Here is a 16,194-nt window from a genome sequence, read left to right on the forward strand (position 1 = left end):
CTGTCTGTCTGTCTATCCACCTGTACGTGAGTCTGCTTAAATTGTTTGGCAGAGGATCACAATACGTCGATCCTCCAACATAATTATCCACATCCAGATACTGGATTTTTTTTAAACATTTGTTACTGACCCAATAAAGGAGCAACAAGGGTTGTCCCCAGTTCTGCAATATTCTCCAGATATTGAATATTTTCTGTCAGCATTAAAGGTTTAATATGTGCTTAATTGTGTCTCTCTCTCTCTCTCTCTGTGTGTGTGTGTGTGTGTGTGTGTGTGTGTGTTTTGTCAGTGCAAAAAATGATGAGTGCTCTTAAAAGTAAAGTTAGTATATGTTAAACTCTACAGTAACTGCTTAGCTCATGTAAATCATTTCTACTTGGAAGAGTGGAATTGGTTAGATTTCATGCAATATAAATACTATTTTACTTGTACAATTATATAGGGCAGAAAATGATTTACTACCAAGAAGCAACCTCATTTGAAAACACTGTATTTCACGATAGACTACACTCTCTGGGTACCCCTGGGGTGCTCTATGCCTGATGCATCATAGCTCCAGGCGGGACAAAACGTGTCTTTTTTTAGTTTGTGACCAATGCAGTTATCAATCTCCCGTTTGGAGCGCACACTGTCTAAATAGCAAATCAACTTGCGCCCATATGTGCATCCGTTGATGTGCTGGTGAAAAGACGAGTTTGTTGTCAGGCACATTGTTGGCACACTACTGTTTTGAGGAAGCTGAAAGTGATTCTGTGATTGACCAGAAAAAAGCTGGTCAGAGGATGGCGCATCATTTCACAGTGTGGGTTAAAAAAGCGTACTACCAGGTCCCCAGCAATGACTCTTTAGTAATGCAATGCAAAGACTGTGCTGAGTGTTTTTTACTTGGTGTGCTGGGATGAATGTCCTCAGGATTTTTATTTACTCATTTAAATGTTATTGGAGTAAGTATTTCAGTGTTCATTCTCGGTATGTTTTCAATGGCCAACCATTGTCAGTCAGTACTGTGAAAGTAAATGACTAAATCCAAAACTTGATATTCTTGTAGCCTACAAGCTCAAGTCATAGGTGGGTGCAGAATGCGTGTATACAGTATTATTCTATACCCTAGTTGCTCTGGGGACAATGGCCCTTGTAATATAGTTGACATATGTAAGTCACTTTGGATAAAAAGCGTCTGCTAAATGAATAAAGGTAAACGTAAAGGGGTGTGGATTCAAACATGCCCTATAACGCACATATGCCTCTCACGTCAGACCATCCATTTAGATTGCTAAATAGGAGCCCTCGTCTCTAAGGCAAGAAGTTTGTTTAATTTCTCTGCATTTACATAGTTAACATAACTGTTCTAACTGTTCTATGTAGATTCAGAGAAGATATTACTGAATAATAGAGTGAATTGTATTTTCCCCAGAAGTGTGTCGATGAAAATAAGTAAAAAAGAGCAATCAAGACCATGACACTACCTTAGGAGTAAATCTTGTCTTTGTTCCTTTTTCATTATTTGACATCAAAACTGAAAAATTGACACATTTGGTAAATGGACAATCAGAGTTATTATTGTACAGTGGGCAAAAATGATATAATACACACAATAAATATTTATACAGGACAGAAACAAAACCCTTTTCTGCTCCATATTTTAGACATGGGACCAATTCTGACATTACACTGTGTGAGCATATACATATACACATTCTGCCCTCCAAAAGTCTGGAAATGCTTCACATATTTTGCATAATTTACTTTGTATCAACAAGTGACAACACAGACTATGGAAGACATTTTATAAAATAAAATAAATTACAAAAGAAAAATACTAAAAGTTGGCTGACCTATATTTCCTTAAAAAAATATAGTCAAGTCCATGTATCAGGAATCACAGCTGCCATAAGATGCAAGTATGATTAGAATGGTATATTACGATCATTATGTAATCAAAAGAAAAATATTATTGCTGGTCTTGTTATCAATCATGGTGAGTTACTTCTAAGCTAAAAGTGAACAATTCTCATATTTCACCAACTTGTTAGGGTGATTCCAAACTTTTGAAGGGTAGTTTAAAGTGTGTATGCACACAAACACTGTATGAAGATGACTTGTAAACTGGTCACATCCACCAGTTGTTACGTTCTTGCTACTGCAAAATGCCATCAAAATTACTTCACAGACAGCAGGTATTTATAAATCCGGTACATCACAGTAGTGGCTCAGATAAAGGTTAACAGATATTGACACAAAGAACCAGTCATGGCTGTTAGGATGAGAGATGAGGTAGTTTGCAGGACACTATACTTTGTTTTCAATGACATGCCATGTGTGATGGGCCCACTGACTGCCATAGTGCTGGGCCAAAATAGTTTTCAGGAAAAAAAATTTGAATTGTTAGCCCAATGCAATTTCAGACACACTGTACTTTGGGAAAGGTGTTGTTAATTTAGGCAGATATGATATGCAGAAGTCAGAGGTTTAGATTGCCTTTGATTAAACAGGTACTATACAGTATGCTGCCTGAATATTAGTTTTTGTCTCACTGACACGAAACTCAGAGTCAGAATTGGTCCCAGTTGTCCCATGTCGTCTGGGTAAAGTGCAGTAGAACTCTTAGCCAAGACTATGGCCACTTCAAGTTTAGATAGTTTGGTAAGAAGGGATGCAGCCCACCTCTTTTAAGTAGCCAATGAGGGCATAAGGAGTTTCCCAGACCAATGACACCCACCACCTGTCCTTCAGCTTTGATGTCAGTGATGCCAGTATCAAAGTGTGACACTGTCACAATATACAGTTCACATGAATATACATGACATTGGTAATACATGAAATTACACACCATCCTCGCTTTCTAGTGTTCTTTAAAAGGCAGATTTGAGCAATGACAAATTTACAGCACAGTACTACATCTCCCATCATGCCTCCCATAGGCCTTATTGCACCACACCTCTTGGAACACCGCTGGGAAAGACGTTCCAATGCCATTTGGAGGGTAACGTCAGCTGTTTTTAACTGTCACACTAAGACCTTAGTGGGAGGGGGGGAAAGTCATTAGTTAGTTTTAGGGCTACTTGTCATCATCGTGCCTAGTTTCACAAATGACAAGCCTGTTGTGTAGACATAGGGGTCATCCCTCCCACTGCATGAGTCCACTGCCCCCTCTGGCCAACACTGCATCCTAGAAGCTAAAAATAATCCCCAGCATGCACCTGCCTTACACCTTGAATTGGCTGCACCCATATAACCGAGGCGGTGCTATAAAAAGGCCGTGTTGCTTCTAAAAATGGGGCACACAGATGCTGGACACCTTGCTCTCTATTTGAGGAGCAACTACCCTCGGCTTAGAGAGACCCAAAATAGCACGTTTGACAAATGGGCTTTGTTTTAGTAACAGCTTCTGCCACACTGATCTTCTCTCAACTTTTTTTTTCTCCAGACAATGCACTGTATTTGCGTCATATTCCTGTTACTTTGCCAAATCTACTCTTTTTTCCCCCTCAGGTTCCCCCAAACACATGTGGTTCCCAGTGCACTTCCTTAAAGGTACAGTCCCTGATTTTGGTCAAAGGTTGTTGATATTGAAGTCAACAGCCAATCAAATCACACCCATTCCTTCTGTGCTCGTGATCAAAAGTGCTGAGTGTAGGCCTCAGTCTGAGCCACTTTGTTTCCCCTCTACAGGACTGGGAACCAAGAGTTTGTTATCCTTTGGGTGCAACCAAAATGGGCAGCGCGAGGACCTTGAGCAGTAATTAATTTGTTGAATTTGACAAAAAGCGTATTGGTTTAGAATTGCAGTCTCTACCTATAACCATGACCAAACATGGGAGAAGATAACATCAACAACAACATCATCAACAACAACAACAAGAGGGGGAGAAAAGGACAATGACAGTGAAAGGAGATGTACAATGCACCCGGTGACTATGTTGTCACGTTGCCACGGCGGCTTAGAAACTGAAGTTAATGTCACAGATTTGTTTTTATATTAGCGTTATAGAACACAAGCAGAGATGGGGCTATGAGATCATAGATGGCCCACAGATCTCTTTATTGCTAGTTACTATGAAACAAAAAGAAGGACTAAATTGCTATGCAAGTTTTGTTAACATGTCATTTCCAGTGTGCTGCTTACTATGTTAGGTTCACGGCACAGCAGAGGTATATTTAAAAGTGATCAGGTAACAAAATCTGATATTTACTTTTTTACATTTATGTACTTGATTGTTAGACGATTGGTGAGCTGTGTGGTTTTAAAATGGAAAATGAAATGAATCAGCCATTTTCATTCTGTCCCAGCCATGTATGCTCAGTCTAACGAGTTAATATTTACAATGTTTTCAAAGCTTCCAAATATGTATCATAGCAGAGAACAGAGGAGGTCCTTTGTAATGTTAGCTAGAGTTCCCTCTTCCCTTTTATCATTAAACACAGCGTTTGGTTTTCCATTTGAGAAAGAAGACACACACAAATAAAACATGTCCAATCATATTACTGAGGGTGTAACAGCCACTCTGAGTACAGAGAATGAAGAAGAATAATCTGTTGTCATACATTGGTCAGGATAGACTAGAAAGAAAACCAAAAACCACAACAGCAAAAATCATTACTGTACAAGTATTTAGGATTTGTTATATATTTTAAATTTTCCATTTCATATGTATAGTTGGGACCCATTTTCATTTTACTTAAAAGTTCTCACAAGTTACTTCTCTCTTTTTCTTTCTTTAAAATGTCTCAGGTCCAAAAGACAGATACATAGAGTCAAGGAGAAAGAATGGGGAACAAAGGGAGATGAAGAGAAGGATGCACTGGACATCCAAGTCCAAATCCAGCTTGTCTATCAGTGGCCTCCCTCCCTCTCTCTTCCATGCACCCCTCAGTTGAACTGTTGCCTTCTGATTCCTGTTGCCACACCAATACCACTGTTGCCGCGGCGACTATGCACTTCCTCTCTCAGACTTTAGCCTCCAGCATCTCCAGGAAGAGTTTGTGCATGGGCACTTTGCCCTGCACCTTGATGCTGTAGAAATGCTGCACTGCCTTGGTGGCGGTCTGCCTCAGGAGGGGAAGGGTCATGAGCAGCTTCCCAGCTCGCCGTGGGTCCTCGGCGTGCTGGCCGCTCTCAAAGTCCTGCAGGGCCTCGTGCAGCGAATCCTGTAGCTTCTGCACCGCCTCCAGGTCTTCTATGTGCATGGAGTCTAAGAGTTAAGCAAGGGAGAAAGAGAAAGGCGAGCAACATTGAGACAGGAGAGGTGCCAGGTTGATACGGTGCCGTCAGAATGGAAATTTCCATTAAAGCTGGACTTTTAACAGCCAATTAACAATGTGCCCCGCATGTTTAATAATAATAATATAATAATAATAATAATATTTATTTGTGTAGCACCTTTCATACACAGAATGCAGCTCAAAGTGCTTTACATTTAGAGCATTTAGCACAAAAAAAGAGAAAGAAAATAATATATATATATATATATATATAATTGCCCCAGTTATAGTGAATCAATCAGTCATACAGTGGAGTCAGCTATTCTGATAATACAGAATGATTTGTGTGTAAAAAAATGTAATGTTGAAATATTATTATTATATTATTATTAGCTTTAATTATTACTAGACATACGGAAATCTGTACTGTAGGTAAAATGTGTATAATGTGCTGGGGAACACACTCAAGAGCTTGACCTCTGATGACATGAGACTGCCAGCCTTGCTCTAGAGAGCCAACCTTACATCTATAAAACAGCACTAAAATTTGAATGACCTCATGGTAAAAAGGGAATACACACTTGCTAATTCTCCCAAAAATGTATTTATGAGAACAAGATATTTCTCACATTCAAAAGGCTTCTAAAAACAGAAGAAACATTTTAGTCGCATGATTTCTCTCCAGTACTATACACTGTGTGTGTGTGTGTGTGTGTGTGTGTGTGTGTGTGTGTGTGTGTGTCTACATGCATGTGTGTTTGAAGGTGAAACATGAAACATTAATGGGGGAGGCCTGTACAAGCTAAAAAAAAAGAAAATGAAGAAACAATTTCCCTGCAATCCATCAGAGAAGCCCGTCGATACTGCTGATAAACTGCTAATTACAAAATCAATTACTATGAATTTTCACAGCACACAGACAGTGGTGCTCCCAGGAGGCCGATCTCAGAGAGTCCTTGTTCAGGTGATTAGAACATTCTGCCTCATTTGAACCTGTCACTGTCACTGTCTCTTGCCATCTCTCCCCAGCATCAGACTCTCTCTCATTCACTTCTGATCACTACGGCTTTCGTCCTGCTCTCTCTCTCTCTCTCTCTCTCTCTCTCTTTTGTCTGTCTCCATTGTATTTTTGCAGCTTGCCTTTTATCATCTTTCTTATATCACACCTCCTTTGTTCGATAAGGATCACGATTAGAACAGAGAGCAATAGGCACCATCAGCATTTTTTTTTATTTTCAGACAGAAGAGGGGGAGGGGAGAGGAAGCCGTGTTTGTGTGTAGGAGAGAGAGAGAGAGAGAGAGAGAGAGAGAGAGAGAAAGAGAGGAGACAGGAATGTCCAAAGGCAGGGCCGGGCATTGATCAGAGAAGGACAAGCGCTGCCTTCTGAAAAGCAAGCTGTCGATATTGCTGCTATGCCCCCTAACCAGTGAACAAACGAGCCACATCACTCCCTGATACTCATTCCATTCCACTTAACACATTTTATTGACAGTCCCTGTGCCACTAATGAAATGCTAAATTTATCTCCCGTGGCTGCCATGTCCCCTGGCTCTTTATAGAGATAGAGGAACCAGAATGGAGGATGCCACGGGATGGGTGGCATTCAATTAAAAGCTCAGCAGTACACCCTCATCCCCCAAAACCCACGCACACACACACAGACGCACACACACACACACACGCACACACACACGCACACGCACACACACACACACACACACACACTCTCTCTTTCTTTCTCTCTCTCTCTCTCTCTTCACTCTCATTCATGCTTTATTTGAACTACAGTTCAAACAAGCAACTTAAAATTAGATCCATATTACTTGGGAGATGTGTGCATTTTTTTGCATGCTCATTACATGGTATTTGTTTGTTTTAGTCATCCAGTTGTTCCGATTAATTGTTAAATATTATTTCTGTTATAGGAAAACTTTTTTGGAAATGGTCTTAATCTTTATCCTGCTAGATTTAAAAAATCTATAATTATCTTATAATTCTATTGTATGTATGTACATACTTCTCATTAACCAATCCACTGTATGAACTGTACTTAGATATCTCTTACATTTAAAAGAAGAAGGGGGGGGGGGTGGGGTTGTAAGTAAAATGAACAAAAAGAGAAGAAAGATTTTAGTTGCAGGAGAGAAATGTGCTACTCCATAGCTCCACAGCTGATGAGGGCCTGGCTGCATTGACACACTACCTGAGTTGGCGAGTGCGATGGCCTTGAGGGTGACAAACTCCTCCTTCTCCACCTTGAGCTTCTTGTACTTGCGCACCAACTGTAGGATGGAGACGTAGAGGTCCAGCAGACCTGTCAGCCGTGAGTGCTCCTCATCCATCACATAGTCCTCGGCATAGACCAGCTCGTCCTCGTAGGGCAGCGAGCGGAACACAATGCTCAGGATCAGGATCTCCATCCAGGCACTCTGCAGCAGACTCATCTGGTCCCCCAGAGACAGGCTGGAAAAGCCTGCAACACAAAGGCACAGGGAGGGGGGGAGGGAGACCGAGAGGGAGAAATTATTATGATGCTTATTTCTACAGTATCTGTGTGTTAGTGTGTATGTGTGTGTGTGAGTTTGTGTGTGTGTGTGTGTGTGTGTGTGTTTGTCTATTTTTAATTGGGGGGGGGGGGGGGGGGGGGGGGGGGTGCTGGAGGACTGCTAGTGCATAGAAGGTCTGAATTACACATTTTGGCAACTACATGCGTAGAACAGGTTTACAACAGGTTTACAAAGAATTCATGACCACTTTTAATTTTCCAGATAAACCCAGTCCATAATAAAAAAAACATGCAGTAAATCAAATAACACAAAACAACAATAATTATAATCTTTTAAAATCACTGATAATTTCATAGTATGAACAAGCAAAATATGTATTACAACAAAATTTCAGTCTTGTTGAGATGTGTTGAGTGTGTGTGTGTGTGTGTGTGTGTGTGTGTGTGTGTGTGTGTGTGTGTTTTAGAGGTTCATGTTACAGCTTGGTATTTTTTATTACATTTCATCACATAGATTGATTATCACAATAATCACGTTCATTTTGCTTAGATTATATTACAATGCTCTCTAGTTTGTTAGGGAAGGCTCATTCTGAAATCGGTCTTGGGGTGGACCAACTGTCATCCCTCCCTCTTTTAACTGCCAGTTACACAGTCTCTTTCTCTCCTCCTCCTCTATCTTACTCGTTCATGATGAACAAAACACGCATGGATGTAATGTGCCACAGCATATTACGTGTAACACAGAGACATTCAAATTACAATTGTCATCAAATACAGTTAATGAAACAGCGATTACTAACTCCTACTCCTTCTGACACAAGTCAACGTAAAGACTTCTCTAAAGCCTGGCGGTCATGTCGGCCTGACCAAAAGTTGTTGTTGTGTGTGACGTCAACATGCAGATAACCATCTCATTCATATGGGCCCATTTTGTCTCTACCCCACCCATTTGCTGTTGATAAACCCTGTGGCCCCTGGGCGCGTCCATTTTGGTCAGATTTAAGGCCATCTTAAAAGCATCTGATAAAACTAAATGATTGCTTTTATACATTTACTGTTGCCCCTGCTATGGGGTTCCCACTTACAGTATTTAAGCCAGAGGAGGAGTCTGAAGGCAAACGCAGGGGCAGGGGTACAGTACAGACAAAGTGGACAGACACATCTAGCCTTTTCATATAAATGATCTCACTGAGAAAGAGTTGAAGGGCTGATGTTTATCTCCACGTGACAGAATGACATTACTGTGTGTGTGTGTGTGTGTGTGTGTGTGTGTGTGTGTGTGTGTGTGTGTGTGTGTGTGTGTGTGTGTGTGTATGTGTGTGTGTGTGTGCGTGTCTGTGTGCGTGCCTGCGTGCGTACGTGTGTGAGGCGTGGTGAGGAGGACAACAGACAGACGGGAACAGGGGAACCTCAGAGTTCAATTTTCCTTATCTGAGTGGTGAACACTTTGCGGGAGGGATACATTAATTAACAGATTGTGATCGGAGTGCGAGGGCCTTCACATTGTAGAAGGAATCAATATGGCCAGAATGGAGGGGGAAGTGAGAAAACAACACAAAGGCAGCTGCCTAAAACACATCTGCACACACAGACCAGACCCAGGAAATCTACCTCCACACTTTCATACTCTTCTCATCTAGGACCAAAGGGACTCGCCCCATTTGAATCTGCTATACTGTAGAATACAGTACATTCCAAAACAATGTTTCAAACAAAAAGTAATTCAAAAAGTATTTCTAGCATGAACTAAATGTGAAGCACTCCACTGTAGTCCACTGGTCACTCCTGTCCATCGGAGCATAAACTCTGGTGTTATATTGGCACATGTAGGTCAAACGGCCACCACCACTAAGTGATGCTCTGCAGAGAGAATTCAGCTACTGTATAAGTGCATCCGACCAGATGACCACAAACACCATATGCCTGACAAAGATCTATAAGCTCTTTGGTCGAGCACCTGTAAAAATTGCTAGGCTCGCGTACCCTCCAGTCTGCTTTTTCTCCACAAACACCATATGCCCATGTGAAAGAAGACTCATTTCCCTCTCCCCTACTACTCCCTCAACTTAGACAACTGAGCTGTGGTTAGCTGTGGTTAGCTTCAAATAGGATCTTTTATATTTACCCTCACCCCTTCTTTCCACTCCATGTAATCCCATAATGAAATCACTTCCCCATTGAACAGCTCTAGACACACGCACATGCTCTCTCTCTCTCTTTCTCTCTCTCTCTCTCTCTGTATGTCTCAAATACCAATATGCACAATATGTAAATTTTCTTTGATCTATCTATCTATCTATCTATCTATCTATCTATCTATCTATCTATCTGCAGTATGTGTCTATCTATCTATCACATTTCATAACATTTACCAGTTTGACATTTTTATAATATGAGGATTGTACAACATTGACAGCAGTGCCTCATGAGACCTTTGCCTAACCCGTTATCCTGATTGCCATTTGACCTGTAACCTGCGTCTATGTACATTCACTTGAGTTTGTTTGTGGCGTCAATGTTTGACCTTGTTTATGTCTGTTTTGGTGCAATATCTTGACCACCCTCAAGATGCTCTGCTTTGCTAGTTGCTAGCTGTTTTAGAGGAAATACTGTAGGCCTCACCGACCTGACCATTGAAGGCACTGTAACCCTACATGGACTGAAAAGACTATACAGATAAACGCCTGGACTCTGACGATCCCCTCTATTATTTAACTAGCTAAACTAAACTTAAAAGTTCATAACCGAGTTCAGTTCATAACTCAAAACGTCCAATTCAGCCATTCGTCCATTCCACATTCTCATTCAGACCATGACTCCATCCACAACGCCTGCCCTCCTCCATGATTAATCAAGGGGGCGTTTTCATATCATCACTCCCTCCACCAGCAGAACAGCAGAAATTAAGCGCTGCTGATTTGTATGGAGCAGACGGTCTTATTTCATTAATTTATTATTGTTTCCCTTCTCCCAAAAGGCCATTAGCAGTGCTCATAAAGAGAGCAGTAATTACATGGCATGCTAAAGCCCTCTGCCCCCCCGCCCCATCAGTATACCCTTGGATTTCAACTGTAATCAGGCAGTTGGAGAAACAGAAAGAGACTGATGAGAATGGCACATTTACCTACAGAAGATGTTGAAACATCAAATTGTTAGAGGTTTTGAGATTTTTGAGCCAGCCAGAGGATAAAGTACAGTAGGTGTCAGCCTGGACTCTGGATTTCTATGATTTGCATGGAAGAAAACAGGGTTTGAAGTTGAACCATACTGAACGCTTTGATCGCAAGAGGAACAACTTATCACTGTGCAATTGAACAATTTAGAGTTTGATTGTGTGGACGAATATATTTTTTACAATTTATTGTTTTGTAAGAAAGCAAAGTAGAGCAAATTACTTGAGAGACTGACATGACATTTTAACAATAGGCCACACTAATCTTGAGACACAAGCAAAAACCAAAGCTTGAACATTACAGCAGTGCTGTGGGTAGTTTGGGACAGTTTAAGGGGAGAAAAAATTAAGAAGAAGCAAGAGACAATAACCGGGTCCAAGGAAAATCAATTTTGTCTAAAAGTGACATATACAACATTTGATTACGTAAAAACAGCAAAAAACTATGGTCTACTTTTTTAAAATGTCAATTTACAATTAGTTTAGAAGTGTAGAATACATATAGGATTTGTGTTGCAGAATCCATTAATTGTTGTATTTGTGACTGTTGGCTACAGTGGCAAAAGCAGGTCCCAATCTAAGCCCACTGAGACTTGAGATTAAAAAAGTGAGAGTATACAAAGAGAGAGTACAAAGAACCAAGGAGAGTTTTGTAGATAAAGCTGCTGAATTTTGATCGACGTTTTTCAATGGTTCATTTTCTTTTTTGAAAATGTATCAAACAATGTTTAGTTAGAGCACCAATATCTGGTCAGTACATAACTTGGGAATCATCTATAGAAAATCATAAAGATTGCACATACACTTTATGTGGCTTTGAGACAATTAGATTCTGTTGACAAGACAAAACACATCTCCTATACTCAAACATTTTGATTGAACTTGATTGGCTTGTGTAATTAAAACAGACTGATATATGAAAATGAAACAAATGATGTAAGAAAGACCATTTTGTCAGCATTGTCAAAAGATGTGTCTACTAACTTTTGTGGGAATCACATGAACAACCTCCAACTATTTTGGTTTACTATCACTTCAAAATCTTCAAAAGTTGGGAAGATGTTAACGGCTGGGATCAGGGATCATAGAAGGGTCAAAGACAATGATTGCAACACGGCTAAAATGTTCTTTGCTCTAGTTCTATTTTGCCAAGGAGCAAGAGAATCTTAACCTGACCCTAGCCAGATGAATTTCGCTCCGCCTAGCTCCACTCATCCATCTGGAACCGATCCATTGAAGTGTTGCTTCAGAAGGCTGGGCCTAATCAAAAAATGCTTGCATATGATTGAATAAGCCACTTGTCCATCATCTATTGACGTGCTACTTCAACCACTCACATCGAAGCCAACCCGTGACGCTAATAACAGTCTCACAGTCGCTTCTACGCTATGTCACATCTATGAAACTCCCGCCCTGCGTCCTGATTGGCTGAACCATAAAGTCGGTTGCAGAAATCACTCTCAATGGAAGAGGTCCCAGATGGATGTGAGTGAAGCTAGGCGGAGCTAAGCGGAACGAAATTCATCTGGCTAGGGTCAGGTTAAGAGAATCTATGGTATTGTGGAAAATGTTTCCATAGGGACTTTCTTTACTTTTGCACTTCATTTATTGTCAATTTGACATTTAAAATGTCAAAATGTTAAATTCAATATATACATACACCCTAATTTAGTGTATTCACATTCAGGTATTTCAACAATGATAAGATAATAAGATAATTCAAAGATTATAGTAGAAAATTAATCATTCTCTCAATTCATATTTTTCTGAGCTCTTCCTGTTCACCATTCTCTCAATGTATGTCTTTTTCCAAGCTTTGAGCTATCCTCATTAGCCTTCAGTCCTGCCATGGAAATGGGTGATTTGTGCTGTGGAGTGTAAACAATCGGACGTTTCATAATGTTAAATACAGCGACAGCCTTATTTAATGGCAGTGTGACCCTATGACCCTCATGCTCATGTGCCTTTAACTCTCCCAAGAGGGCCACAAACCCCAGTTGGTCATTATATAGCATTACAGAGGTCCACGACATGCTCGGAAACACCTCTATCAGACCCTTTAATAAGGTGTCATTAATCTCCTTAGCTGACCAGTCTGACCACAGACCATCTAAGAAGGGGGACTGTCAGTGGACAGCTGAGTGAAACTCTCTGTGCCGAGAAAATATGGATTATATGACGATTTTAGCCGAGAAAATATGGATTATATGACGATTTTATGAAATAACAATAACAACAAGCATGGAATCCAGTAGCAGAGGTTCTAAAATTTAGATCACAAAGCCAAGAAATACAACATGCACACACTGGCCCACAATGCATGTTTGACTCTTATTCACCTTTTGTCCTCCCTCACAAACCTTCTGACTATGTGCAGCCCCCACCACACCACACCACCTGATTACGCTATCCATCTTTATCTATGGACGCTGAGGCCTGTCACAGGGCCAAATTGAAAACACCAAGGCCTGTCTGTTGGTGTCTATGTTTAGTGAGATGTGCTCAGATCCTCAGCAATATTCACACACTACTACAAGGGGACTACACAGGGAGCCCAGGCCCAGGTTTCCTAACCACAGCTACACATTGAGATTTCACTTGTAAATGCTAAAGAAAATATACATATTAGAGATGAAAAATGAGCAGGGAAATGAGGTGAGTGGGGAGCATAATTTGTGTATTTGTTTGGATTATGTGTGAGGTTTATGTGTACACCTCAAAGGTTTAGCCAAGTGTCACACAGACATAGTGGATTAGGTCGATATAATGTGTTCATGGGATACAACTATGTTACAGTAAGATGTTATAGTTTATCAATTAGTCTTGTCTTGATTTAATGTAAACTACCGGTATGTTAAGATGTTACAGTTTATGAATTAGTCTTGATTTAATGTAAACTATGTTAAGATGTTACAGTAATCTTTTAGTCTTGTCTTGATTTGATCCCATTTCACAGCAGCATAAATACAGTGTAAATGTATTTGGGAATAAGTAGTCAGGTGGTGTGATGGAACATCAAGGAAATATGTTCGGTGGTCCTTATTATACAAATCACTCCAGCAATCCTAAACAGAGAAAGGTATTACTTAAGGGAAGGAATAACAAAGCTACAATCTTTCAGATGTGATCATCATTCCCTGCTTAATCTATGTCGTTTTTGTCAATCTTGTGAAAGGCAAATCAATAACTATGAAGTCAAGGCCTTTGTTCTGCTCTGTGCATTTCTCCTGGGTTTGTCTGTGTGATCCTTTCTGATCCTGAGGTTTTATTGTACCTTCCCCTGCTGTTGACTATAGAGTACACATGAGTTGGTGTAGTGACGTCAGGTTATTAAGATATGCCCTGAGACGGAAAAAACTGATGAGTCTGATGGAATCACAGCTCCGAACTTTAGAGGTTTATCAAGTCAACTTTGGAGGTTCATCAAACAAGTAATTCTAAGGAGATAAGGTCATGAATCAGGAACAGATTAGAAAGATGTTTGTTGGGCAGAGCTGAGGTGGTCTGCCCAGAAATTTGCTGTTTGTCCTTTAGAGTACCAAGCCATCTTCTGATGTTATTGGATTATGCATCACATTTGTAGTCCATGGACAGGTCCGGTCGCACACATCCTTAATTCCATTGGTGTTTTGAGCTAACGCTATTTTCCAACAACCCTGAGCTGTTTTCGTGCCTCAGCACGAATGGCATTTAGTAGCAGTGTCATACAGGCTTTGGATTTTCTAGCAGTGTCAACGTTGTTTGCTTCTGTTGCTGATATCGCCCAAAACACTGTGAGATGCCAAGTGTCATGCACTGGTTATCTGTGACATGAATGCACTCAGAGTTATGAAATACATTTCATATTTGCCCAGGGATTGCTGCTTCTTTTAGCAAAAAAAATAAATAAAAAAACTCAATCAAAAAGTCAATCTACTTGTCTTTTTGCATTCTGACAGGTTCAAAGCCCAGCAGTCTAAAAAAGTATTCACACCCATTTCTATCTGCAACCCCTTGTGATGTTGAGCACTGCTGGAAGCAAGCTTTAGTTAACCAGGCATAAAACATCCCAATGACAAACATAACAGCATGTTGCTTTAGTGTCTTTACTACAAAAAACACTGTTCAGCTATTCCAATTTTGTATTAGGCTACACTAAATAAAATGTGCAGAGTAGAACAGAGCAAAGAGCATAGGGCCTAGCCTACAAGACTTGTGCTGAGTCAAAATCAGTTATAATTTAGCATTTATTAATTCCCTTACTATCTTACCTTCTCATATTCAAATTTATTCTTCAAAACACTCTTGTGCAGGCAGAATTCCACACACTGTTGGACACTTACAAGTGGCAAATAGCAGGCATTATTTTGCACGTCTTGAGTAGCCTGGGCCTGTTATGTTCACACGTCATAAAACAAACTAAAAATAGTATCATAATACATTTTTACATCATTTGTATGTCTGTGTATCTTGTTTAAGTCAATTAAGTTAAAAAAGCAGCTGTGATGACACCGATAGCACCACATTGGGGGATATTTCAGCACAGTTTAAATGGACAGCACCACTTAAATACTATAGAATGGTTTGGACTAAAATTAATCTAGGGTCTATTTATGGATGATAACGAGTTCAAACTTTCATTTCGGAGCAAAAATATGTTATTTGGAGGAGTTTATAATACAAACATGCATCACAATCAGCCAGACAGATCTGCGCAGCGCTGCAAGAAGTCAAACACTGATATTAAGCTACCAAAAGACGAGCTAATGCACTGACTTCATAAACAGTCCTTATTATAACCTCTCTGTACACTTTCAAAGTTTACAATACTTACGATTTGGCTATTGGGGCCCTCTCCACACTACCACCGAAGTGAAAAGCTATTTTGAGCCTTGTCAGTGGTTTAAAAATAGCAATCTTTTTTGACGTGGCACCAGGGCCGCTGCTACGAACTATAAGCCATTTAGTTGCTAATGCAAATAATGGTCTAGCTCAAAACCCCTCAGATTAAAATATGTTTGTTCCCAGATGGAAGTTAGACCCTAGGTTATTTTGGGTTTGGACTATTCCTTTAAGAGCGAAGCACGCACGTTCACGCTACAAGCATATTACAGTAAACGCTCAAGAGATCACTCATTGGAACACTTGACAGCTAGCCAACTTCAGGCTGGTTATTACTGTAATCCAGATAGTGACAATTTTGTCAGTATCATGTACCGAGAAGTTCAGTTCTGGGCGAACAAGACTTCATAACCTGCCTCAATTTACACAGTCATTCAAGTCTGTGAGAAAGAGCTAACCTTGGTTATCAGCACACAATGAAATCACAAT

General features: G+C 40.3%; 1 protein-coding gene across 5 annotated transcripts in view; it reads right to left on the reverse strand.

Annotated features, from left to right (window-relative positions):
- Positions 1-2,380: 2,380 nt before the first annotated feature.
- Positions 2,381-16,194, reverse strand: part of esrrb (estrogen-related receptor beta) — a 54,857-nt gene continuing 41,043 nt past the window's right edge. For all 5 annotated transcript variants that reach the window (XM_042073235.1, XM_042073236.1, XM_042073234.1 and 2 more), the window contains 2 exons: positions 7,407-7,676; positions 2,381-5,192 (listed from right to left, as the gene is read on the reverse strand). In XM_042073235.1, coding sequence (XP_041929169.1) covers positions 4,948-5,192; positions 7,407-7,676 — 515 coding nt within the window. In that variant the 3' untranslated portion in view covers positions 2,381-4,947. The remainder of the gene's footprint in view (positions 5,193-7,406; positions 7,677-16,194) is intronic.

Source organism: Alosa sapidissima, chromosome 19, assembly GCF_018492685.1.
Source record: "Alosa sapidissima isolate fAloSap1 chromosome 19, fAloSap1.pri, whole genome shotgun sequence".
In the NCBI taxonomy this organism is placed as follows: Eukaryota; Metazoa; Chordata; class Actinopteri; order Clupeiformes; family Clupeidae; genus Alosa; species Alosa sapidissima.